The 25616-nt window shown below is 47.2% G+C and overlaps 2 protein-coding genes across 2 annotated transcripts in view; one reads left to right on the top strand and one right to left on the bottom strand.

Annotated features, from left to right (window-relative positions):
- Nucleotides 1–1575: 1575 nt before the first annotated feature.
- LOC144149577 (serine palmitoyltransferase small subunit A-like) lies at nucleotides 1576–10574 on the bottom strand. The gene is made up of 2 exons (XM_077681214.1): nucleotides 10322–10574; nucleotides 1576–2844 (listed from the first exon to the last, which is right to left on the bottom strand). The coding sequence occupies exons 1-2, from the start codon at nucleotides 10428–10430 to the stop codon at nucleotides 2741–2743; spliced, it is 213 nt and encodes a 70-aa protein (XP_077537340.1). The 5' UTR covers nucleotides 10431–10574; the 3' UTR covers nucleotides 1576–2740.
- Nucleotides 10575–11259: 685 nt separating this feature from the next.
- LOC144149579 (WD repeat and HMG-box DNA-binding protein 1-like) overlaps nucleotides 11260–25616 on the top strand; it is a 52457-nt gene continuing 38100 nt past the window's right edge. The window contains exons 1-10 of the mRNA XM_077681216.1: nucleotides 11260–11403; nucleotides 11461–11572; nucleotides 11646–11797; nucleotides 13727–13835; nucleotides 16371–16471; nucleotides 19783–19831; nucleotides 21097–21186; nucleotides 21718–21824; nucleotides 22234–22309; nucleotides 25290–25337. Of these exons, the coding sequence (XP_077537342.1) occupies nucleotides 11327–11403; nucleotides 11461–11572; nucleotides 11646–11797; nucleotides 13727–13835; nucleotides 16371–16471; nucleotides 19783–19831; nucleotides 21097–21186; nucleotides 21718–21824; nucleotides 22234–22309; nucleotides 25290–25337 (921 nt within the window). The 5' untranslated portion in view covers nucleotides 11260–11326. The remainder of the gene's footprint in view (nucleotides 11404–11460; nucleotides 11573–11645; nucleotides 11798–13726; nucleotides 13836–16370; nucleotides 16472–19782; nucleotides 19832–21096; nucleotides 21187–21717; nucleotides 21825–22233; nucleotides 22310–25289; nucleotides 25338–25616) is intronic.

Here is a 25616-nt window from a genome sequence, read left to right on the forward strand (position 1 = left end):
AACAAGGTTCCGTGACGTCATAGAAAAGTTGCGGGAAATTGGCTAGGGGGTCGCGACTGCTTCACACGTTTTCTTCAATATCTCCGTTATTTGTTCGAAGATTGCGATGATATTTGTATCATTGTTATCGGGACTAAGCAGTCTTTCTAATAAACCCAACTTGTATTTTGTCTTCATGGCTCCTTTAAACTCGCAATTAGGTACGCTTGTACGCTTGTAATTTTTCTTCTTTCATGCACTGTATGCCATGCCAAGTATCAGTTCCTGTTGAGCTGTCAAGCCTTAGTCAAGCTTTCATTAACAGCTCTTTGCCCAGGAATCAGTCTAGAGCTGTCTAGAAATTAAGACTAAATAGAATCTCTAGCTTTAAAGAGACACAAGCGAATCTTTAAATCTACTGCTCATGGCCGTTGTGTGTGCTCGCCTAATGTGATCCCTTATTTCATTCTTAGACAGTCTAGAGGTTTATTTGTAAAAGCGTAGCGGAAGACAGAAGATCAAGTGTACTTCATGGTTGTCTCGCGCACGCACTACATCACTAGTTTTCAGTGTGATTTGGTGATGATACATCCTGCAGGTTTTGAAACCTCAAATTCACCTGGATCGTTGCTCGCATAGAATCTTTGCTTGTGCAAGCACATCGGTTAAATGCGTGCAGGCATGCCGACGTGCGTAACAGCCAAACATGACGACAATGGGACACTTTCCTTGCGAAAGAAAGAAAGAAAAAAAAGAGTGCATGTAATACAGTCACACACACACAAGCCTGTTTCATGTAAGCGTGCTTTCCCTCATTTTTGCCATCATTAACTTATCCTTTTGTCATGTGACGTCAATACACTTGCGAATCTTGTAACACTCAGTTGCTTCACTCAGGTGAATGTGTGTGGCAACGCTTAGTAGGTGGTGTGCCGCTTTGCTTTTCGTGGCAGCAGACGAGCTTTGAACGCTCCCATTTGCAGCGCCACAAACATGTTGCATAGCAAAGCGTTGTATTGCTCTCTCGGCATTCTTCCTTTCCAAGACATTGATAGGGAGACTAGACTTCATACTAAGACAAGACAATGTTGCCTTGCAATCCCCTTGGTTTTTTTATTCCCGAGCTTCATACACCCGTGATGCAAATCTTCAAGTTGAAAGCACACAAGATCGCGTGTAGGAAAAACTTCAAGCATGACCTTTGCTCTCTCGACAATAGGCTGAGGAATTAGTGTTTGTAAATTACTTCCAAGCCTAAGTAATACATGCTCACAGGTAAAAAGACACTTCAAGTGTGACAACTGCCACACTCTTGACTTTAGGCTGGGGAATTAGACCTTGTCTATATTAATTCCATACCTTCTCTTAAAAAGCAAGATTTAAAAGCTTGCTATCCGCTCAAGGGGAAAAAGCCTGTGCCCCTCTGTGAACTTCGTTTGTTCCCTTGCTGTTCAGTCCCACACAAGCAGTTTAAGGAACAGATCTGGGAGCGCTGGTCCTGGACATACAACCCAAAATGGCAAATGCAAGACAGGAAGCAGGGAGAGAAAACCATCGACTATTTATTGAAGTTTACTTCACAAACTAAAATAGATAATCATGTCTGAAATCCTCCCCCCTCCCCCACAGTCTCTTTTTTGGTTTTGATACATAGCAGAGCATCGTTGATACATTTGTTTTGCTTTCCCAGCTCTTACCACCACCAGTAAGTCGTTGAGCCACTGGTAATCTACCAGTGGTTGTTCAGCTCCCATAATAATAATCAGTGTGTTAGTTCCCTATCTGTGACATCCAAAAGCTGTGAACCATTTCTGCTGTGCGACAAAGGTGAGTGCTGATAGGGAGCTGTGACAAAAAAGCCTACTGAACAAGTGCAAGAGCTTGGAGATGCTTTGGCCAACGTTGGCTGCTGTGTAAATGCCTGTAGTGGCCATCACTAGCAGGGGTGCTCAACCGCTGAGAGGAGGCTGCAACTTCTGAGGCTGCATTCAATATAAGTGCTATAGTGGCTGGCATAATAACTGGCAGGGATTACGGGATTTCTCCAGCAACTTTGGCATTGTTGAGTTCAAGCCTTCAAAATGAACCTCAAATTTTTTGTCAGAGCTACCCATGTCCTACCCATAGCACTGCCGCTAGCGTAAGCGACACGTTTTCCTAAATCATATGTTCTTTCGCAGTCCTGTGACAAACGTATCGGTCTTATTAAGGCTTTTCTTTACACCAAGCCCACAGCACTTAGCAGTCACGGTTAATCTCTGCAAACCTTTCTTGTCTCTGATTCGCTATCTTTTGCATGTCACATATTTGCTGTGAATGTAAGATGCTGTTCCCATTAGATCTGGGCAACTCGCAAGGTGAAAACATTACACATCACTGATGACAATGCACCTGCGTGCCCACTGTAGTGACTACAAAATCAAAGCACCCACCCTGGATAGCTGTGATCACAAGCAATGTACAAACGTGCTGTGAATGAAAGCGTTTCCATCAAGCAGTACAATCTCTAAAAGGCACCGCGATAACAAAATGATTGACACTTCCATGGTAATGCAGTTTTTCTAAGAGTGCCCTTAGAATTCCCTTCCTCTTTTGATAATACATGTGTGGAATGCGCGGTAACCCGTGAAACGACAAGTCGAGGCAGGAAGCCAGCAACGCAGCTGTGGCCAGCGTGCAGAGCGTGAAGCTGCGGTGACTTCGCCACATCCGTGCCGTGGTGTGATGTGTGTCGACTGGTGGAGCGCTCCCTCTGGACAAGCTATTCGGTGATTCCAAAGTAACGGAGCACGTTCTGCGTGTAACGGGGCAGGAAGACGTACGTTGTGTAGCTCGACATTGCCACGACGGCCACAAGCCCGATGTCTGGCGACGTGTGTTGAGGAAATGCTGCGCTTACTAGTATAGCATGCCGGCCTAGGACACCACGCAAGCGGCTCCTACAGCACCCAGGGCTCAAACACCGTAAAGTTCAAACACAGGGCTCAAACACAAGGTTCACATTGTGCAACTCTCAAAAGAGAATGGTTCCTGCTATTTGCACAATTTTTTTAAACAGCGAAGCTGTTGAGCAAATTGTTTGTGTATGGTGTCCGAAGTTAAAAATACCAAGAAATAAGCATACCGACTGGGGGGAGATTGGCCAATATAGGCACACCCCCCCCCCCCCCCCCACTAAAAAAAAAAAAAAAAAAGTGCTCGCTGTGTGCCTCAATCGCACGTTTGTCAAGCAAAGCATACACACTTACGGAGAGTGGCCAACGTTGGCCACAAAAAGACTAGCAATCGCCGTATACTGGCAACACTCGCTCGGAACGAGAAAGACACGTCATAGCGTACTCCCCTCATTCGTTCGTCCTCATGTCGTCGTGCGCACGCGCTCTGTAATGTCGAAACTGCTGTAGGTGAACACTGGCTTCTTGTGGCTGAGCCGCGAATGGTTCGCACAGCCGAGGGGGAAAAGTTCGCTCTGCTTCGAGGGGCTCGGCGTGCAAAGCATATACGATAGAGACGATAAGTCGCGCTTGCAGAGTGGCGTGCGAAAACGCCGACCAAAATGAAGAGCTCACTCTGGCCTTGCTCAACATAAAGTCGTTGAAATGCCATGCCGCCAACGCCAACTACGACACCACAATGATACTAACACTCAACTTTGTGTCCGACAATGATCACCCACAACAGCTTCGCCATTGAAATCTTGCGCATGAGTGCAAGCTTCCCTGAATTTTTTTGCTGCTTTGACGAGGAGTGGTTTGGGCAAGTCAGTACTTTATGTAACGACTTTACAAGCACAACACAAGCCGGGAAAAAGGTAGGAACATTCGTTTCCTGTCCAAGGGTGCTGGTATCCGCATTATTTGAATTTTTCTTATTTTTTTTTTCACTTTTGCGAGTACGCTCGAGGTCCGATGCAATACCCTACCTTTCGCAAAATTTATGACTCCGAATTTTGAGTCGCAAACAATTGTTCATACGCTGGTGTTGGATATGGCCAGAGCAATGGCCACCTCCTCACCTTCTATAGGTTGCGTCATCGTGAGTGATGCGGCTCTGAGTAGTTGTCCCTAACGATTGACTATCGCTACCGTCATGACGTTGCAGGCACAATATTCATCTGCATCAACGTGACCACGTCCTCTGACAGTTCAAATCGTTTGTCTATACTCGGTTACAACTCAAGAACGGCACCACTTCGTGTAGTGTATCACTCCGCCAAAGCGCTGGACCCGTGACATCAGTGCGCGCACGTTTAAAGGGGTTTGCTATGAATGCGCGATATCGTCTGCCTTGTCTCACGCAGTTTATTTGTTGTCACTAGAGTCGTTTATAAGCATATGAAGCCCAAAAATGACGGGAACGGCTCACGCCATGTTCAAAATATTCCCAGTAACGCCCTACTTGCGCCACACAGAGAAACAGCCGGCTACGGTGATAAGGCACAGCGGCAACTTCCGGTGCCGTTCTTAAGTTGTCACCGAGTACAGTGCGCATGCCCGTTCCCCCCTGAACACAAAATTGTGCACAGGAATTCATGTTTTTTGGGAGTGGGGGAATGCAGAGGTGAGCTCTCCATTCAGGGGGGATCTCTTTCCGGCCCGTCTGTGTTTCATGTGCTATTCCTAGCGAACGAAGAATGCGCCTTCAGGTGTGGCTCTGGTATAGTCTTTCGTTATAGGCCATTCTCTGTGCCTCCACCAATGCGTCGAGTGTGTCGTGAATGCCCAATGCTGCAAAACGATTGTTTGCAGTACAGTAAAACCCCGTTAGAAGAGACACTGTTACAAGAGACACTTGGTTATAAGAGACATTCGAATGAAGGCAATTTGGTTGGTTTTTCTATGTTCACCATGTTAGTTTTCCTATGTTCGCCATGTTAGCAACATTGCCTACAAGAGACCTTGGTTACAATAGACACATTTCTTGGGTCCCTTAAAGGAGCCATGAAGAGAAAACACAAGTTTGGTTCATTCAAAAGATTGTCTCGTTAGAATCATACTGACACCACTTTTAACGTAAACTTCTCTCAAATAAGCTACATAATTAGGAAAACCGGGAATGGTCATGCGACCCACCAGCTCATTTCCCGCAACAGAACCTATGATGTCACATGAGCTAAGCTCTGCGATTGGCGGAGGCTGGCAGAAGCAGACGCAAATTAGGTAGAGCTTACAAACTAGACGAACGAGCGATTTGCGCTTAAATTTAGGGCACATTCTTTACAAAGCAATAAGAATGATGGGACAAACAGTGGAAGTGACGAAAGCACATGTAAACATAGAAGTACTGATGCGTTCTGCTGTTCGTACTGCGCACAGCATGCTTGGTTTAGCTGCACAGCACTACGGGGCTTGGGGTTGTCTCAGACGACACTGGCCGATTGACGCAAGCAACGGTGTCTTACGTGACCCCATTTGTCGTGCGAGCACTGTTTCAGGGAACGAATATTTTCTCCCAGAACAAAAACAAGCCAGGTTTAAATGCGGGCAAAAACAAACCAAACGCTTGCCACGATATGGTGGCGCCATCTAGGTTACGGAACGTAAAGAAACGCGGGAACAAACCAACACCGCTGTACAGGGTGGAGACAACCTTTGAACGGTCCCGTGCCGCTGCAATTGGGCCAACGGGCTCAACGCGTTATTCTTTTCGTTTCCCACGAGACCTAGCAACGCGAAACAGACAATATGATTCAGACTTCTTCAGTAAACCGCGTTACGGCGATAATTTTAGCGCGGTTTTGACACAATGACTTGCTTCGGCGGCGAGCGAGCAACCGAAAATGGCGGCGCCAGCGTATACGTGTCTCTACCCTGTACGGCGGATGCGTGAATGAAGGTACTCTAGGCTGCAGAGCGGTCGGTTCCTGTGATGTCATTTGGGAGCACGAAGACGCACGATTGAGCGGGAAAATCAAAATTTTAACGTAAATTGTTTAATTTCTCAGTGAATAAAGCACCGTTTGTATCCGGACAAGTGCTGGGGGCACTATAAAACACGAAATCTTTCGAATAAAACCAACTTGCATTTTCTCTTCATGGCTCCTTTAAGTGTCTCTTGTAACGAGGTTTTTACTGTACTGACTGGAAGGCCGATCGCCTGTTTAAACGTCTTTTTAATGAGACTGTTGATTTTTGTTTTCTCATCTACTTTGAAATTGAGAGAGGGAGTCACATAAGTAGTTCTGCTCAGCACAAAGGTTTGAATGAGTCGTGTTAGGTGTTCTTTTATTCCTTAGTGAATTTTTGCTACCCGCGCAATTACATGCATTGTTAGTTGCGTGCTTCTCTTTAATTGCTCAATGGTTTCCTTACTGTGGCCATTATCTTGAATTTTAAGGCCAAGGACTGTGATATCGACCACTGTAAGAACGTGTTGGTTGCCCGCATAGAGCTCGATGTTCGGTGTAGCAGGGTCACATTTGCGTCCTCTGCTAGTGAGTCTGATTATCAAGAGTTCGGATTTTCGGGGAAAGCAATCGAGGCTTTGAGGGTGGGCGTAATCATTCATTCCGTCTATTCTATTTTGTAACGTGCCTTGCACATGTCCGTCACTGCCGTCGGCGACCCTGAGGGCCACGTTGTTGGTGTAGAGGCAATGATTTCAAGTGGCTGTCTCATTTAGTTTGTCAAGTAGTCCCACCATGGCGGCGTCAAATGAAATGGCGAAAGTACCGAGCCTTGTGGCATCCCTCGACTTCTGACCTTAAATTCACTTCATTCGATGTTTCTAGCCACTAGGGTTGCCTTTCTGTCAGAAAGAAAATTTTTAATGTAATTGCAAACTCGTTTTTCAGCCCCAGTATTTCAAGGCCCTCGAGAATCAACCTCTGACGGCTGTTGTCGGATGCCTTGGCGAGATGAAGACCAAGAATCGCCCTGGTGTCAATGGGGAGCAGCCTTCACCGTCGATTAACTGGTGTTTGATGACAACTGACTCAGGACCTGACGCCCTGGGTCAATAATTTCGCACGAAAACTTATCATGGTGTGAGGGTAGAGGTTGTTTTCTTCCGTGTAGATATTTATTCTATTTAACACTGCACGCTCGAGGAGCTTAGCCAAACACGAAGTTAGAGATATAGGCCTGGGGTATTTAAAGCTGTAGTTTTTTTCCCTGGCGTCGGTATCATGACTATTTTAGCCGTTTTCCATTGGTGTGGTATGCAGCTAGTCTCTCCCAACATTCATTCATATATTTGGTTAGTGTCTCGATAGATGCGTTTTCTAGGTTATGAATAATTTTATTCATTACGCCATCTTTACTGAGTGCGGATTTAGTGCACAAGTCGTGTATCGCAGCACGAACCCTGCACAGGGTGACGGGGCGGTCTAGCTTTGGGTGGCCAATTCCCGTGTAGTACAGTTCATCCTGACCTACCTGCCTTAAATTTCTTTATTTCGGCATCCGTGCCTTTGTACTTGTACATTAACCTGCCCAAGCTTTGCCGCTGTGTTGTGTTATACCCGTGCCACATATGCGTGAAAAGTGACATTAGGCCTTAAAATACTGAATGAAATTATTTGGGCAGTCCGTGCTACATGCCAAAACACAAAGGCATTAAATGTGTACGGCATGATGGTGATAATGCCCAAACAGAGAAATGCACTCATATTTTAGAAGCTTTTAACGTTGAGCGAAACGTCTTCGAAGGGTTGAAAACGTTTTTTGTGAAAGAAAACGTTATGCGAAATAGTGTTTTCTAAAAACTGGTGTGAGCCGCCTTCAGCAGCTGCCGTCGCCCGACAGCGGTAGCCAAGTCTGAAAAATTCAAAGCGACAAGTAGCATGACATTCTGCCTTCTGCCGCTGTTTTAGTGAACTTTGTCTTCTTCAGAACTTCGCCACAAAGAGGGCACAAAAAATGGTCGTATTTCGAAGTTCAGCTACGTTTCCGCGTCAACACTCTAATGCTGAGAGTTTCGCTGGTTTCATGTGGTGCCCAATTCGTTTGAGAGTAGGCAGATTTAAGGCATTCATAAAGGCGAATCAGTTGTCCGGAACTCCTTAAACAAAAAATGACATTAGAGCACATGGCATTAGACTTTTGTGTGTAGCAGCGAATTAATGTCATTAAAACTTAAGGCATTAAACACTTTTGTGTTTTTTTCGTGTCATTTTTCGTGTATGCGTGGCACGGGTCAATGAGGCTGCGTAAGATGTTCGACGTCGTGCCCCGCGAGACCGAATCAAAACGGCACAGCAAATGCTAGGAGCAAATCATCAAATATAGCGGATATGGTGCAATGGTAGACCACCTTGCTCAGCCCCGACCCAGAAGTGCAACTCTGGGTTGTCCGGATGGCCGAGGCCACCGACAGAGTCCTAGGGCTTCTGGCCGATGACTGAGGGAGAGGAGAGAAAGACGAATAGACGACACTGCCTTCTCCTTCATCCCTTTCCTTTTTAATCCCATCACGGGCAGAATAGAAGTTACTACTACTACTGTGGAGGCATATGGCATGGAATCAGACACACGCGAAATTGCTTTTTTAAAAGGCATGCCCTGGCGTCTACAGCCGTGCACGCGTGAAGGATTCTGGAGATTAAGCCGCTGCACATTCCACTTGTATAATTCATTGGCCTATATGTTGCGCGAATTTTTTTTTTGTTGTTCTGGTCTCAAGTTCCCTCTCCATCCCCCTTTCTTTTTTTAAGTGCAGAGCACTTTTGGCGCTCGCCTTCTCATCCTAGCTCGCTCGCTCGACCCAAGTATATACATGATTAAGGCGGCGTCCCGGGGTAACGCTGTTGTTCGCGGCGTACCCCAGAGGCTTCGAAAGCCAAGTGGTTTATATAGTCATAAGCGTTCAAAACTCGTGAAACGCTGGCGCTTGTCATACATCTTTCCGTTGTTTAGCGCAAAGAAAACTATGGGTACATTTGAGGAAAAATATACGTAATTAACCGGCAGCGCCCGCATTCATTCAGTTAGTAACGCTTGTCGGGTTGGTTTTTAAACGCAAAATGTGACGCTGCAACGCTGGCACGTGCGGGGAGAAAAGCACAAAGAGAACAGAACTCCCGCTGGTGCAGATTCAGGCAGGAGGCGCGCTAGCATTGCGAAGGCGGGAAATTTGAATTGCATGGGGTGGTAGCAGTAAGCGGATAATGGCGGTACAGCCCATTATGGCGAATCATTGCTCTGCACTTCCAACAGCTTTCACATTGAGTAGAACGTCTTTAATTTTTCTGCGTTTTTTTCCCCTTGCCTCCCGCACTAAGGACGCCTCCCACAGGGTGGGTGCCCTAATGCCAGTACCTCAACACAGACGAGTGAAGTTTATTCATCATCATTTTTTCTCTTGTGTGCAGCAGCAGAAGACGCTCCAGAGAATAAGCAGCTCACAGTTTCCACTTTCCTGTTCATGTTGTGTGTCCCTGTCTCCGTCCAGTGTTTTGTACAGCCTTAGCAGCACACGTGTTCTAACCTCAATACTCTGCATCAGTCGCTTACTCATCAGTGAACAGAATGTTGCTTCGCAGTGAAGCACACCCTCTGGCAACCAAATGTTGATGCATTGGATGGCCACAAGAGCCCTTGGTACAAACAGCACCACTGCAGGCTTTTCAGCCTACTGCTGCACTACACGATCTCCACACAGCAAAGTCTGCCACAGAGTGAAAAATGGGAGGATGAGAAAAGATGTGAAGGGGAGAGACGCTGCTTTTCTTTCAAATTCATGTACCAACTTGCCCAGAACAATTGTTTTGTGCAGTCTGTCGTGATGCCTCTATCACGCAGAGAAGCTAAAATGTAATTTAAGCTACATCACTTAGCTTAAAACACAATTATAAGGCAAAGAAAACTAAACATTCCGTGTGGTAGTCAATTGTGCAAAATATAAAAAAGAATTCTAAAGCTGCTTTCCAGCCTTTGCTGGTTAATTCGCTTCTGCCATAACAATTCAAACGAAGCCCCTTTGCATGAAGTGACATACACAACAGCAAACTGGACAGTGGCAATTGGAAATTGGAAGAGATTTCGAAAAGTTTTTTTTTCTTTTTTTACCATCGGAAGTACAGTTGGAACAGCCCAAAACACATGCCTCTGCAGAGCTCTTACTGCGCAGCCCATAACAGCTCTCGCCACAGATCCAATGAAATACCGAGCTGCTCTAGGGCAGTTCAAAATGACAAATAAAAGAGATGTACAAGTGGTACTACTTCATTGTAGGCTCAACTGGACAAGTTGTAGTCCGATCGTGTTTTGGACTGGTACAACTGGACACTCGGCAGAAGCAGAGCGAATTCACCCTGAGTGCAGGGTACGAAAACGAAAGTACAAATGCACTGGAGCAAAAGTGTACCTGCACGGCAATGCTCACGAAAACGAGAAAAGGATACTGAACACTCTCTTCTCCCACGACTCCAACATGTAGAGGGACGTGTGCAGATCGTACATGAAGTAGTACCACTTGATCTTCTTGTACAGGCGATTTAGGAACGACTTCATGACTAACCGTTACGCACACGGCAATCCCAACGGGCACACACAAGGGTACAACGCGCTGGAATGACGCGTAACCGTAGACGCCACCAATGAGGTCACGCGATAACCCGAAGCCGGCAGTGAGGCGACAGCACAGCACTTTGACCGCTTTGACGTCTTTCACGTGGTTGGGTGGTTGGCCTTCAAATTGCTAACTGGAGCGTCGCCAGTGGCCTACACTCGCAAATTTTGTGCGTACCGCACTGGTTGGGGGCGGGCAAACCAGTGGAGTATCGTTGTAAATTTTAGCCGCCCTTGTAAACAGAACAAATACACAAGTGCAGCCATGCACTACACCAGGGGCGGTATTCTCAAGTTTTGTCCCTTTTGCGTCCCTTTCAACAGTGTCCCTTTTGGCGAGACCTGATTGGCTAAAAGCAAACTACCGGAAGTGACGTAACGCAAGCGCGGCAAACCTACTGCCAATTTTCCGTCATGCTGCCAACGTCCACTTCTGAACCGGAAGTACGTCACGATGAAAGGGACGCAAAAGGGACGTTTTCAAAAGGGACAGTTACGAGAATACCGCCCCAGTGCAAATTTCAGACTACTGTTGCAATAATTTACTCGTCTATAAAATAGTTTGTTTCTTCAATTTATTTTTAAAATTTGCTCCGAGAATTCTTTTTAAAAGTAGATTTATTTATTTCGAAAATACTACTTTGTCTTTGCAGAAGCAGAGAAGACAGGCGATTGTCGCACTCTAACAGGAGGTTTCGCGAACTACAGTTTGGCGCGCAATCTGCACGTCAACGCGTTTGCCGGCGTGTCGATTGCGAGCTTTGCAAGCACCGGAGTTTCGCCAGTTTAATCGTTTAATTGCATTGCGCGTGTAGTGGCAGTCACAGCCATAGTCACGCATGCCGCCAACGCTAAAGCCTCCTAGGTTCGCGCACGCCGAGGGTCACACCGAAGTGTGCTACGATCCGACCGGCAGGTAAGGCGGACCCGTGAGCCTCGGAGGCGAACACGATCGCAAGGTGTCTTTGCTCAGGTATTTGCTGACTTGCGGCGCGGATGGAGAAGTCAGAACATGGCAAGGTTTCCTGGACGACGAGCCGAAGTCGTACACAGTGGGGGAAGTTGCACTCGCCTTGTCATGCGGCGTAAGTTCAGTCTCTTCTATTCACTAGTTGCCCATCTGCTGTCCACTCAACCTGACCGTGTTCGCCCCACCAGGGTGACAAGTTTTTCGTCGCCGTCGACAGCTGCTGCGTGAAAGTGCACGACACGTCGACTGGCACAGAGAGCGGAGTCGCCGCTCGGTCCTCGTCGGACATTTACACCGTCGCCTGCAGCAGGGATGGAAAAACGCTCGTCGCGGGATCAGGGTGAGGATGAATTCAAATTCACGTCATTCTCGTGTTGTACATCGAACCGAGCTCACATTGCTGAGCTCAGGGAGGATGTCTTCTAATGGCTTATTAATTCGCCGGTAAAACTAGTTGCGAAAAGTGACCACACCGTGAGTTGCCATCGCTAGAACAAAGTACAGTGTCAGACACTAACGTTAGTGTCATTTTTTTGCGTTTCCAAAGTTTTTACTTGTAAAATTTTAGGCACATCCTCAAGCCACAACAAACATGCGGATGGTGTTTTGAATCGGCGTCACGAAAAGAAAAATGAAGCGAAAATGTGTGGAACAGCCGACCGGGGAACGGGTAAAATAAACAAAATTACGGGGGAGGCTTAGAAGTTTCTAAGGATGTAAAGGCGAAAGCTTAATTGGACCTTTGTTGATTTTCTGTTGAACTTTTTGTTGAACCTTGCTGCAATGCTCATCACGATTTGACCAGCCCCTTGGACAGCATCCTCAGAAGCTTGTCTCTTTCACTAGCCATCGCCACGAGCATCCTGTTCGTCACCATTGGTACCTTTACTTTTCAAGGTGGCTCGTATTGCACATGCGGCAGTGGCCTATCCTCCTCTGGCGCAGCTGTTTCCCTTTCCTGGTGCACCATCCTGGGCTCACACTGGCTTGCAGCCTTCGTGACATGCGATCCTCAGCTTTTGCCTTAAAAATACCCGGGTGGCTGAGGCGCCAAAGCACTGTCATCAGAGAACCTTGCCATCTTTCTATATCCACAAGAAGCATGCAGCAGGCTTGGGTGGCATGGTAACCACAGTGTCTCAGATCCCAAACCCCATTACATGAAACTTATACCCCTGTCACACGGCCACTTTCAATCGGGATTGAGTCGATCCAGATCGGGCGCTGCATCACGCCACTTCCAATGGCGGTCGAGCCCGATCCCGCTCTAACTCAATCCCGGTTCCCCAAGCACGATGGGACGAAAGTGGTGATACTCTTGTCCCCACTGAGTAATGGCACAGGTCTCAACTTCAACTAACACCACAAATTGTATCAAATAACTTGACTCAACAAAACGTTATGGATACCTAAGACCGCGCAAAGTTACCAGGTGCTGGCCGGGAAATGTATTTTTGGTACTGACGTACGTGAGTGCAGGTGGTGCAACTTTTCAATCGCGACCGAAATGGGCCGTGTAGCAGCAGTGATGCGTCGAGCGCGCTTGAAAAGTTTATTTCGCTTCGCTTCAATACTGATTGAAAGTGCCCATGTGACAGGGGTGCTACAACAGGCCTGGGTAGAGAAATTTTCAAAACTCCTGCCTTGCTCATTTGGTGCAGTGCAAAATAAAAACTTTTTTGAGGCACTTAAAAGTCTGCTTATGTGCTTCAGAGGCAAAAGCCTGGTGCACTGTTGTGATGGGTACCTTTTATATACATGTCCACTTGTCGACACAGTGGCCACGCTATTTTGCCATGCTTAATCTGTCTTAATTCCACCCTGCTAATCATCACTATCAACCACTAATCAAAGAGTAATTAACTTTGGTAACTATTAATCATCATCTATTCACGGCTAGCATGCCTTGGTTTGATTCTGGCCTTGGGTTTTCATAATGTTGCCATGAACACCAGAATCATTGTCACCTTCCAATGTGACATATAACGCCTTTGCCTTAATAAGTAAGGACAGTGCTCAGGGCTTTGCAAACCAAGCCAGCGCGAAGCAAACCATGTTATCCATGCTTGTGTACGACCGTAGAAATGGAGCTGTGCTACTGAGTGGCCAGCACATAAATATGAGTAAATACGTACGAGTATGAATAAATATGCAGTACGAGTCAATATGTAAAAACCCTTGGATACAAGTGTGGGTGTGTTCTCCCAGGAGAATGTGGAATAACGGTCGTGATGTGTGTACAGGAAGGGTGGACACTGGTTGATTGCAGGGACTTCAACGTGAAGGTGGTGGATGTGGTGTCGGGCGCCACCCGGGAACTCACTGGCCACACTGGGCCCCTGATGTGCTGCTGCCTCGACCCCCGTGGCGAGTTCTTGGTGAGTGCTCGATGGGCGAGTCACCCGTTGATGGGAAACCAGTGCGTCATGGGATGAGAAGGCCACTGGCTCTGCTTCCTCACCCTGTCATTGGGGCCGAGGATAGGGGGGCATTGCCAGTGATTACCCTACACACCCCCTGGGGGGGTGTGTAAGCTCCCCTAGTTTTCCTGGACACCCCTTGGATCTCTAAATTTTACTCGTCAATTCTTGTATTAAACGTCTGGGCAGCTTGGTCAAGCCCCAGTAAAAGGAGTGAAACACCACGTTACCATCCAAAGTGAGATGAAAAGAGAAAATATGCACCTGTCTACTTTAATTTAAGGGGGCTTACTTCCAACCAAGGAGGAAATTTCCCTGAAAATAGAAAGCCTCAGAGGAAGCTTTAGTTGCAGTGGACATCAGGTGAAAAGAAAACGGAAGAGACGAGGTTAGAGGCGCGAAACTATAAACGGAGGATGTTATTAAAAACAAACCACACTAATCAATATTGGAAACAAGTGATACAGCGTAAGGCAAATTTTATGAAGAAATGAAATTGAATTAAAAGAAGACATATGACACGGGGATGAGCATTTGGTTAATAGGCATTTAGCTAGTGGACTAAAAAAGGCAACAGTTTGTGTAGTGTATCTTGCCTCCCCCCCCCCCCCAAAAGCCATTGAGACACCCCCCTTGATTCGATTCTTGGGGAAAGCCCTGGGAGGTGGGAAAAGGCTGTTGTGGCTGAAGCATTGAAGTGGCCATAAGGATTGAAAGACTGTCACGTTGCAATGACAAGCTCGCAGAGTTGTGCGTTTTTGTTTCCGTGAGATTAAAGCAGAACTAGAAAGAGGAGCAAGCTTAACAAAAAAAAAGGAGTAACTTGGTTGTGTAAAAGGCTGCATAAACTCGCTGAGAGGGCATTGAAACGACTTTGTAGGAGTCGTATTTGCACTTCGTGGCTGCACTGAGCAGTTCAACCCATTGAGTCCATTATTGAACTGTTTAGCTGAAGTCCGTAGCGCTAGTTCAAGGGGGCCGCAGAAAAGTGAGCACCATGTGTGCTTTGTGCCAAGTGCATATTGGCTTTGCACTGGTGTGCAGCGTGCTTTCATGCTCTCTCAGCCCTCGTAATGTTGATTTAAACCCACTCCATTATTACCGTCGGCCCGTTCTCTGTTTACACACAGGCTGTGCATGTTAAGTGCCTGTGATCCACAAAATTTAGCCCTGGGGACTTGCCATTGCATCGTCATAATCAGTGTCAACAAGTCAGCAGAAAGGATAGTGTGAGTTGAACAACACTTTCAAATGGACTCTTTTTGTTGAAAAGCGTGCATATGCAGCAGGTTGTATGTCGTGGCCAAAATGTGGATTCACCACACAAGGGTGTGAAACACTTCCAGCAGTAAGCACAGAGGCAGCTGAGGCTTGAGCCATAACCTAAGATGAGGCGGGAATGACACTGAAAGAAATGGGCAGAGAAGGCTGAGCCTGTGCAGCGTTTGAAGCTGTGCAGCAAATGCTGCAGCGGCTTTTTAGAGGACTGACAATGTAGTTTTAGTTCCTGAGAATAGTCATGTCGATAAACTAAAGACTTAAAACTAAATCATGAGTTGCTTCTTGCTCTGCGCAACCCACACTGGTTATCCCCGCAGTGCAGCCGTCCATGCTCAGCAGAGATTCTGTCCGAGCACGGACTGTGGCAGATCCGTTCACAAAGACAAAGCAAAGAGGCAGGATAAGATGACAGGGTTCACATCATGAGCTGCGTTTATTGCACATACCATCTTAGTACCGCATATTCGCAGCTTAAGTAGTAAACACTAAGCAGTACTGCAGAGCTTGAGATGGTTTGACTCGCCACATAGTACCACCATGTGTGGGCATGGCTGTGGCGTAGTGACTGAGACCCCAGCACTCTCAGTGTGCCGAGATCCCCAAGAAACTCCTTGTTGTCCTTTCCTTCGCTTCCCGTGAGACTGCCTGTGGTGGTGTGGAACCACAAGCAAACAGGAACGTTCGCAGGCAGGTTGCGGAAAGGAACCAGAAACCATGCAACATGTTGCAACTGGGTGCAGAGGTATCACGCCAGTCCTCGGTGAGGTGTAAAAGTAAATTGGAAGCGAATAAAGTTAGTAAGAGAAGGTTACAATGTTGGAGTAAAGAAGCAGCGGAGAAATCGGAAGAAACCTTCACATAATTCAAGCTTGCCTAGAAGTACAATAAAGTGTAAGCAGTTTTTTCTTAAATTTAAGAAGGCAGTGGGAATGTGCAGTGGAGTTGCTAGTAAGCCAACCATCATTATCATGACCGGTTTTGGCCGAGGCACTATCCTCGCCAAATTGGGGATGAGGTGTGTCTGCGTTGTATGTGCCCAAAAGCATCACCGTGCCTCCTTGCGGGAAAGCCAGTCATGAAGCAGCGCGTTGCATGACAAGTGGGAAAGCTAGCTAACAGAAGTTCATGGGAGTGTCGAGATCCCCACCATTCTTACCCATTCCATGGAAAGAGCGATGTTGCCAAATCTTTCCCTGACACTGTCCGTCTCAGGCTTCTTCGAGCTGTGATGGCACGGTTCGTGTGTGGCGGCTGGCCGACCAGGCCTGCGTCAAGACGTGGCATGCTGTTCATGCCAAGAGCAACGACTTCCGGTACGTTCCTCTACATCCCCCTAGTACGCTGGGGCGCATCGCACCTCAGTTGATTGCATTCAACAATGGCCATGGGCGCTGCCTTTAAAGGGGCCATGCAGACAAAATGCAACTGTTTTATTCGAAAGATTTAGTGCTTTATAGTGCCCCCAGCACTTGTCCAGCAGCAAACGATGCTGTATTCACTGAGAAATTAACCCTTTGAGGGTCGAATTTTTTCGTTTTATTGCTGATTTAAATTCTTCGGATGAATCTATTTCGAGAAATAATTATCGTAATTTTTTTAGGGGGACCATAAAGTGACAAAAAAATTGTGTTACATAAATGTGGTTTATTCATGAGTGACAAAAGAAAAATAATAAATAAAAACGAGAGAGTAACAAGCCGGCACCTTTTGAGTGAGTCGAAATCGGATAGACATCAGTTTCGCTACAGTGCCTAGAATATACTGGCTAGTGTGCCGACCGCGGCCTCCCGGGTGGCACCGTGAGCGATGAATGCCGGCGGCCGCCGCATGGAGCGCTGCGAGGCGAGAGGGTGCGGGCGGGGCTGTCCTTATCTGCACGCCTAGCAGCGATAACTTTTAAAATTGTCCGCACGCCTAGTGACCAAGTGCTTGGTTTCTATATTTTTTTTTTGCCTTGCGCTGTGTGTTGCAGTTTTGGACACTATAATTGCAACATACAGCACAAGGAAAAAAGGATAATAAAATATAGAAACTGGCCACTTGGTCACTCGGCGCTGCAAGCGAGCTCGAAGAGTGCTAGGCGTTATCCGCGCGATGCGTGCGGATAGGGCGTGCAAATGCTTCGTTGCCATTCCGCAAGCCGCGTAGCATGCCGCGTAGCATGCATCTGCGAAGATATTGTTTGGCCGGTAACCGCTTTTTACACAACGGCGCAATTATCATATTGTTGATGTGTGCCATACCTTTGCAATTTTCAGCTTATTTTAAAATTACACAAAGTACTTTTAGTGAACCACAGTGGGCGATTTGGCGTGGCACGGATGCGCGCGCGCCTGCAGAACCGATGCAATACCAAACCGAAACTGCTGGGGAATGGCTCGAATGTGCAAGCACCCACACAGAACAATAAACGGCGAATCTTGGCGAAGAAAAAATACGTCCACAAGCACTTTAATCACGGAAGCACCAGGCCACTTTACCGCTTTCCGAAGCGAAAAAAAAACTGTATCGTCTGCTGAGGTAGCACCCTCCCGTCAAGCGGCGACATCTGACGGCATCGGTGGGCTTTCATTGCAAACGGCGCCACCTTTCCCCATAGCGAAGCGCTCCGGTCGGCACAATAGCCAGTATATTCTAGGCACTGTAGTTTCGCGGGCGCAAAAAGTGGGAACCGCCCGGAGGACGAAACGCGGCTTGATGCGGGAGCCATAGACGGCCCACTTCTCATAAAATACAAATTAAAGGAGAAAAGAGCCTCATTAGTTTCGCAGGCGCCCTTGCTCTGTGGCAGGTGCAAGAAACGAGAGGCGCCCGGACGCCTGGTGGGCAATACCCAGTGCGCCCCCTCGTTAGCGGATGCGCAAGCGATAGCTGGCGTGCCGCTGAAGTAAATCATAAAAAAATAAAAAGAAGAGCCATCAGCGCAAGAAAAAAATTTCACGTATTTCCGAAGTGTGGCAGCACATGCCAAACAAGAAAAAGTTGGCGATAAAGGCTCGCTTTTTAAACATACAAGCGATGCCATACGTGTACGTCATTGACCATTTTGAAGGTGTTTGCAGAGGACGTACATGTACGGCCGTGACCCTCAAAGGGTTAAATATTTCAAGTTGAAATTTCAATTCTCCCACTAAATCGTGTGTTTTCGTGATGTCGACAATTCCATATCTAGAGCAGAGCCTTAATACTAAAGATAGCCTGCCAAGCAGAGCTGCTACCATCTCACAGACGGCCATTTGGTTACCTTGTTATCACCCACTTTCATAGATGGCACTGCTGTACTGCTGAAGTGTCACTGTTTGCACTTCACTTCTGGCCAGACTTCTATACCTGCCGTACTTTGATTACGGTTCATACTAATCGTTTCCTAAAACTTAAGCTATGAATCGACAAAGATGGTGACTGTGTCGCCTGCGTCAGTTGGTCAGTGTTGTTTCAGAGAAGTCCAGTGCGTCAAACGCCTGCGTTAGCGGTCAGCCGGGAAAGGGCCGCACAACTGGTTCGGTGTTTACATGTTCGTTCGTAATGTTTTCATTTTCACCCCACAATTCTTACTGCTGTAAAAAGAATGTGCCCTACATTTCGTGTAGCTTGTTCGGCAAATAGCTCATTCAGCAAGCTTATAAGCCCTGCCTAATTTGTGTTTGCTTTTGCCGGCGTCAGCCAATCGCACAGTTGGGCTTATGACATCATAGGTTCCGTTGCGGGAAATAAGCTGGTGGTGCGCATGGCTATTCCCTTCTTTCCTAATTACATAGTTTATGCAAGCGAAATTTACGTTAGAAGTGTGATGTCAGTATGATTGTAACGAGGCAATCTTTTGAATGAACCAAACTTGCATTTTGTCTTCATGGCCCCTTTAAGGGCGCTACTTTGGAGATTATTATTTATGTCGGACAGTGACAGTGTTTGCCTAGATTGTGAAATTGTAAATTGGTTGGATTCATTTGCATAATGTAACACAGCACTCATTTCACGGCACACCAGTTGTGCTTGTTAATGACGTGAGATGCTGATTGGCACCGCTGTTGTCTCTACAATGTATAAGCTTCTGTGTAGATTTAACTGAGACACAGGGTTATAAAAAACATAGCAGGGAGATGTGAGCTGCACCAAACGTGCCCTCTGCTTCAGCTCAGGATGGTGAGACGGTGCGTCCTGTTGCTCATAGAGTTTCATACTAATATACACTAGAGGGAAATGTGGCGCCACCGTCTAGGGGAGCCGCGCTTCGGTGAGCGTGCCGTCATGTACCGGGCAGGCACGTTCCACTTGTCCTTGGCATGGCTCACGAACAGGCTGAAAAGTTGGCTTTGGCTGCAAAAATGCAATAATATTACTGCAGAAAATTAATCGAATTTGTTCTCTTCTTAAAAAATAAAAGCTCCATAAAGATTGATTTGCCAGGGATTATTTAGAAGCTTCATGGAAAATGAACAGAAAAACAATGTTACCTCTTTTGGCTTCAAGACGAAAAAGAAGTCATGTGGCTAACCAAGCCAAGGAGGCGAGGAACGTCGCTAGCTGCAATGGCGCCGCCCACGGCGGCACGCGAATGCAGCGCCAGATTTCCCTCTAGTATATGTTAGTATGAAACTCTATGCTGTTGCTATCCTTCCTGCAGGACCTCCAAGGTTCTCGGGCGCCTGTCCTGGTCTCCATCAGGAAGAAAGGTGAGGGGGACTGGGGGCACTTCGAGGGGACACTGCCCAGTGGTGGGGTGGTTGCATGCCCCACGGGGCCGTGCAGTCCCAACGTTCAATGTCCGTGCGGATAGCATGCTGTGGGGGGAAAAGAGAAGTGCATGAAGGAATGTTCACCTAACCTTTTACTGGGTACCCATTACATTTTTGCCTCTGAGCTGTCCCCGATATGGTGTGCCGGCTTAGGCCAAGGCATTAAGTGGGGTCTGAGCACGAGGTCGCGCGTTCGATTCCCGGCCGCGGTGGTGGCTTTTCTGATGGAGGCGAAAAGCAAAAACACCCGTGTGTATGAGTTTTCAGCGCACTTTAAAGACCCCCAGGTGGTCAAAATTAATCCGGAGCCCTCCACTACAGCGCGCTTCATCGCCTGCATTGCGTCGTCGCATTAAACCCTACGATCAATCTATTAAGTGGGGTCTGAAGAGTGGGCTCCGCATACTGTTTCACCATCCTTGGTCACACAAGGGAAAGCAAGTAACTGTGTGGAACGAAAGGATCGACCTGTGTAGCTTGTGAAAGTAAAGATGCCCACAGGATTCTTGCAGTGAAGGTACCACAGCTTTAACGGTTGGTTTTTGTCCCAAGGTTGGTTCAATCTGGAAAAGAAAACTTGGTGCAAAGAAGATGCAGATTCCCTCTTTATATACAGTAAAAGCTTGTTAATTCGAACTCGAAGGGGGCCCATAAACTTGTTCGAATTAAGTGGAGTTCGAATTGGCGGGCGGGCACTAGAACGAATGGGCATCGCGCCATACTGTGCGGGCGGAACACAAAGAAGCCACCTCTGGACTAGGCACTACTACACGTTTGTGGCAGGGGATTTCATAAAAAGTGTTCATGGAGCTCGAACAGTGAACGAAATTAATTGATCGGTCAGTTGTTTTTCTGTTTCATTGTTCTGCATCACTAGTGAAATTGGTTTGGTTTGGATATGCAACACATTGTAATCGCTCTGGACCGACTTCTCCCGCAAAGAGTGATGGAAGCCATGGGATCCCAGTTTGAATTAACCGTTGTGGATACCGACGCGTTCGAATTATTGGGAATTTTCCCCCCACTGAAATATACAGGGCTGTGCCAGGAATGGGGTGTCAGTTTGAATTAACCGAGTTCGAGTTAACGAGCTTTTACTATATTAGTACGAAACACTATGCCCGTGCCCTACCATCCATCGTGTGAACCAGCATGCTCTACCCAGCAAGCCTGAGCAAAGCAGCAGGGCCGTTGCGTTTCAGCTGGCTCTGCCCGTGGGAGCACAAGTGCGGCTGGCCTCGCGTGGTTCCTGGGACCAGGCCGACACCCTGGCGCATGCTTCTGTCCTTGAGGTGAGTGGCCAAGGAGGAGGAAAAACAGCTGAAAACTGTTTCAAAAGTTTCAAACCGCTATTTGGTTTGCCCGTGGGCAAACCCTTCCAATTAGAAGCTTGAATTTCAGTCTCATTAGCAGATGTGCCTACACTGTGAGGCTAAATTTTGACCAAGGGGTGGAATTTTCAGCTGTATACAAGCCCGTTGTGTTTCTGTGCCTTGATTGCCTCTTATACCCATGACTATTTCCCTCGTTGTCCTGGATAACGAACAGTGCTCTCATTGCATTTAATATTTGATGCTCACCGGCCCTCTTCTCATCATTAGTAGTTCTAGTGCGTGCACAAGTTTTGATTGAAGTCATATACTAATTTGTTTGGGTCTAAACGCTAGATTTTGGATGATTACCTCTGTTTATTTAATTCTGGTTGGCATCAAACCTGCCCTAGCTTTGCTGGAGTGGGACTGCACTTATTTTTTTCCTTTTTGTGGAGTGGGTAATGTGAAAAACGGAAAAGGGTTGAGATGACGGTACTGGTATGCCCGCAGGACCTGTCCCTGGTAGCCTTCAGCGGCTGTGGCGAGCTCTTGGCAGCTGCCTCGCGACAGGGGAAGCTGTTCCTCTGGGACTGGGCCGCAGGACAGCTGCTGCACACGTGAGCACCCCCTCCATCTCTCCTGCAGGGCTGCATAGGAGCTTGTGCTGGAGAGCATCACCAGGCAGTGCCCCCATAGGCGTTGGCATTTTTAAATTGCCCTAAGCACATTTGCTGTCAGCGATGCAAGATCAGGCTGATGGGGCTGAATGAGGAAAGAAGACGGACGAGTACTTGTGAGGCCATATTGTTTCCTTGCCCTTTGTTCAGCACTTTTAGTATCACTATGCAGTACATTTGCCGCGAAAGTGGCAGTTCAGTTGCGATTGTGGTTGGGGGGTGGGGCAAAGGCTCAAGAAGTGTTTGCTTCCCAAGCTCTTGAACTGCTCTAGCATGAATGATGTGGGAACAGCAGCACTACTGGGCATTAGAGCTGGGTGTGGCTGATGCCTGTTTCACGCTTGCCTAGGCTGTCCTGTGGAGAGGGTGTGTGCAGCCTCTGCTGGAACCCCAGTCGCAAGGAGCTGGTCTACTGCAATGCCCAGGTGGGTGTTAGGGGAACCACCTTGTGTGGCCAGGATTTTATGGATCCAGTGCTGGCACAGAGCAGCAGTCTTTTCAAATGCTTCTCTCTCGTGTTGGGAACAAAGCAGCGGCGTCGTTTCTCTGCAATGGTGTGCAAGGGCATGGTATCACAGAGGCCCTGGCTCTTGCGCCAGTTTCTGCTCTGTTTGGGGTGCTATTGCGTTCCGAGATAGGTACAAGCTAGGCACTTCTGTTGCGATGCTGAACATTGATCAAACTTGTTGACATGCCACGCCCCACCTCCAAACCAACCTGAAAGGTTGCTTTGGAGGCGGGGCGTGGCATGTCAACCTTAGCCAGCCTTATTAACAAAAACGATGCATACACTTGTGCTCAGAGAACATTTTACACTTTGGAAAAATCATAGGTCTTGCAAAATGCTTCCCATTGCTGGGGATTGAACCCATGTCATTTACTCCAAAACCCACGGTTCTACCCATTAGGCTACTGAATCGGGGGAGCGGGACCCTTTTGGTAGCTGCGCAGTGCAACAGAGGCCCGCAGGGGAACATAATCTCACCTGTTTGATAGTAAGGGTGAATAAGTAAAAATTGTTGTGCCCCCCCCTCTTTTTATTCTATGTCGCCTTTGAGCTATATGTTTGGGGGAGCTTTGTGGGGGGGAGTGAAACCAGTGAGGGCCGCAGTGCAAATGTACGTGTCGGCTTGTATGCCAGCCTGTCGTTGGCGTGTGCATAGGTCAGTGGCTTGCGCGAGTGTTGGTAAGCCTTGCCGAGGTAGGCGAGTTCAAAAGAACAGCAGAATTCCCCGCATGCCCTGTGCCTATGAATGCAGCTTGACATCAGAGTGACTGCGGATAGGATGCAAGTAACTGAGTAAATAAATGCTCGCAGATGACTTTCATAGCTGTGGTGAACAAGTGCTTACAGCTGATGAGTAAACAAGTAATGCTTGGGCCGACAATTTCGACAATAGCCAATTTTAGTGACAGTGGTGTGCTGGTGTATAGTGGTCTTTTAACCTGCGTAGAGGTCTAATTGAAGTGCATTTTGCAGTATTTGCTGTCTTTGCAGTGGGCCACCTGCCTGATTTTGAAGCCTTTGTCCACATGGCTCATTGCATTGAGTAACCGTTTGAGCCTGTACTATCCCCTTTTCCCACGTGCTTGATGAGATGTGACGTTGCACCAGAACTCTTCGTTGTAGGCAGTTGGGAAACTCCGCCTCAAAAAATGGTCTTCCTCTGGACCCACCCGCTTTGGATCGTGCGTATGGTGGCGCCACCACGGCCACCGCAAGCACGGTCCAAAAAACACAGTAATTATTAAAACTGACAATTTAACGGTCAACTTTAGTTTAAAGGTGCATAATATTTTTTGTACTTTCCTTAGTTATTCATTGCTTTCTTAACTGTGGTTTCTTGTTGAGATTGTTTCTGTGTATGCGCAACTGCCTCGATCGATTGGCACTTGTGCGAACACTCCGGCACAACATAGGTCCCATAGAGTTTCTTAGTAAGTATACTAGAGAGGAAACTGCGCCTCGTAAGCCATGTCGTCGTGGGGGTTCATGGGAAGACATCCTTTTTGGCTTGGGCTTGACATGACAACTGGATTCTTAAGCGGTTTTTGGGATTTGCTTTCTTCACTGTGCATTCACTTGTTTATGAGCTACAAGGAAGCTGAAATCGTCCCCTTTCTGTGGTAGCCGTGTTCAGTGAAACAGCAGGCAATGCGTGATTGCACCTTATGTTGCTCATGCCGCAGTCGAAGGACGTATGACTGAGCGGGTAATATGCCGCCGCGAAATTTGTAGCCGACGAAAAGAAACAAAACGTACTTCGGCGAAGACAAGATACGGCAGATACGGGCGCTTGTATGCGTCCTATCTTGTCATTGTCCACGACTGTTTAACGCCACGTTTTCATTTTTCTTGTTAAACTATCTGGCGGTCGCTGTGCACCGGTTCACCACGAAGGCAACGTTTTCATAGGCACGCTCAAAAAACTTTCGAAACTCTTCAAACGGCTTATTTTTTGAAATAATGGTAAAATTAATAAAATCACAGTCTCCAATGAGTTACCCCTCAAATAATAACATTGTTTGTAACTACAACCTTGGCCTGCGGAATAGCAGGCACAACCGTTCCGGCAAAAATACGCTTTACTTCTTTTTTCTTTAGTTTTAAAACAGCCTGTTTTTATTTTCCACTTACATAATTGCACAATATTTTTCGCGTTTTTGTGGCAGTTTGTTTAAAGTTGCGGTCAATAAACTTTTCAATCCAAGCCAATGATGAAACTAAGGCGAGCGCGATGTATAATGGCGGTCCATAACGACACAGACGATCTTGATGTGAGCCGCATAGACGCTAGCGCCAGATTCCTCTCTAGTGTATACTGTAAGAAACTCTATGATAGGTCCTACCTGACGTACTAAATTTCCAGTTGTCGGTCAGCCTACACCACACTGTATGCCAAAACTAATCCAGTAGCTGATCAAGTGACTAAATAATCTTTTCAAGCTTGCGTAAAGCCTTCGAAGCACATTTTTAACTCTTTTTTTGCCACTGGAAGACATGCCGCGCAGCAGACAACACTGCGCAAGCGACAACGCATCTTGTTGAACACACGGTCGCATTTTTTTACTACTCGGTTCAGATGTATATAAAACACTTGCGTGACCCAAATACCATTTTTCGCCCAGCTCGCCGAGCGGCAAACCACGTTGTATGGTTTATTTTGTCACCAACAGATGGCGCCACTGTACAGGAAAAAATCCAAAACAGTGGACCAATCGAGGGGCCACTTTTTGGTGCATGGGGCCTATGGGGAGTTTCGCAACTCCTACATCAAGTAACTCTGCGTTGCACGACTGACATGCTTGGCTGCACTAATTGGGCAAACAAAGTGCAGTTGTCATGCCTGTGGTTCTTGACCATAGGCGTTATAAAGAATCCCGTGGCCTGCCTGTTCCTTGCAGGGGGAGCTGGCTGCCGTGGAGGGCATCGAGGGACCGGCCCGTCCAAAGGTGTGTGCGTGTGTTTAATGGGGAAGAGAGGAGGGGAACAAAACGCCTGGTTGAGCCAGTTACGTACCCGGCTGGGTACCACTCACTAGGGCACTGGTGCAACTAGTGCTTGTCTCCACCTGCTTGCTTCTGTCCACCACAGGTCTTGCCCGTAGACTTGAGTAGACGCCACGTTGTTCTAATACCCCTGTCACTCTGATTTCATCACATGCAAATCTAAAGTGATTCAAATATAAATGACATTCGGTTTGGCTATGCGGGATTACACAGTGAGGTAAA

This window comes from Haemaphysalis longicornis, unplaced genomic scaffold (genome assembly GCF_048455015.1).
Source record: "Haemaphysalis longicornis isolate Haplotype H1 unplaced genomic scaffold, Haemaphysalis longicornis Haplotype H1 scaffold_8, whole genome shotgun sequence".
NCBI lineage: Eukaryota > Metazoa > Arthropoda > Arachnida > Ixodida > Ixodidae > Haemaphysalis > Haemaphysalis longicornis.

What these genes read in the sequence shown, in the direction of transcription:
- LOC144149577 (XM_077681214.1), bottom strand. Translation starts at nt 10,430, where the DNA reads ATGAAGTCGTTCCTAAATCGCCTGTACAAGAAGATCAAGTGGTACTAC. An exon ending in GTGGGAGAAGAGAGTGTTCA is followed by an intron (nt 2,845 to 10,321) that starts GTATCCTTTTCT and finishes ACACGTCGCCAG; the next exon opens with ACATCGGGCTTGTGGCCGTC.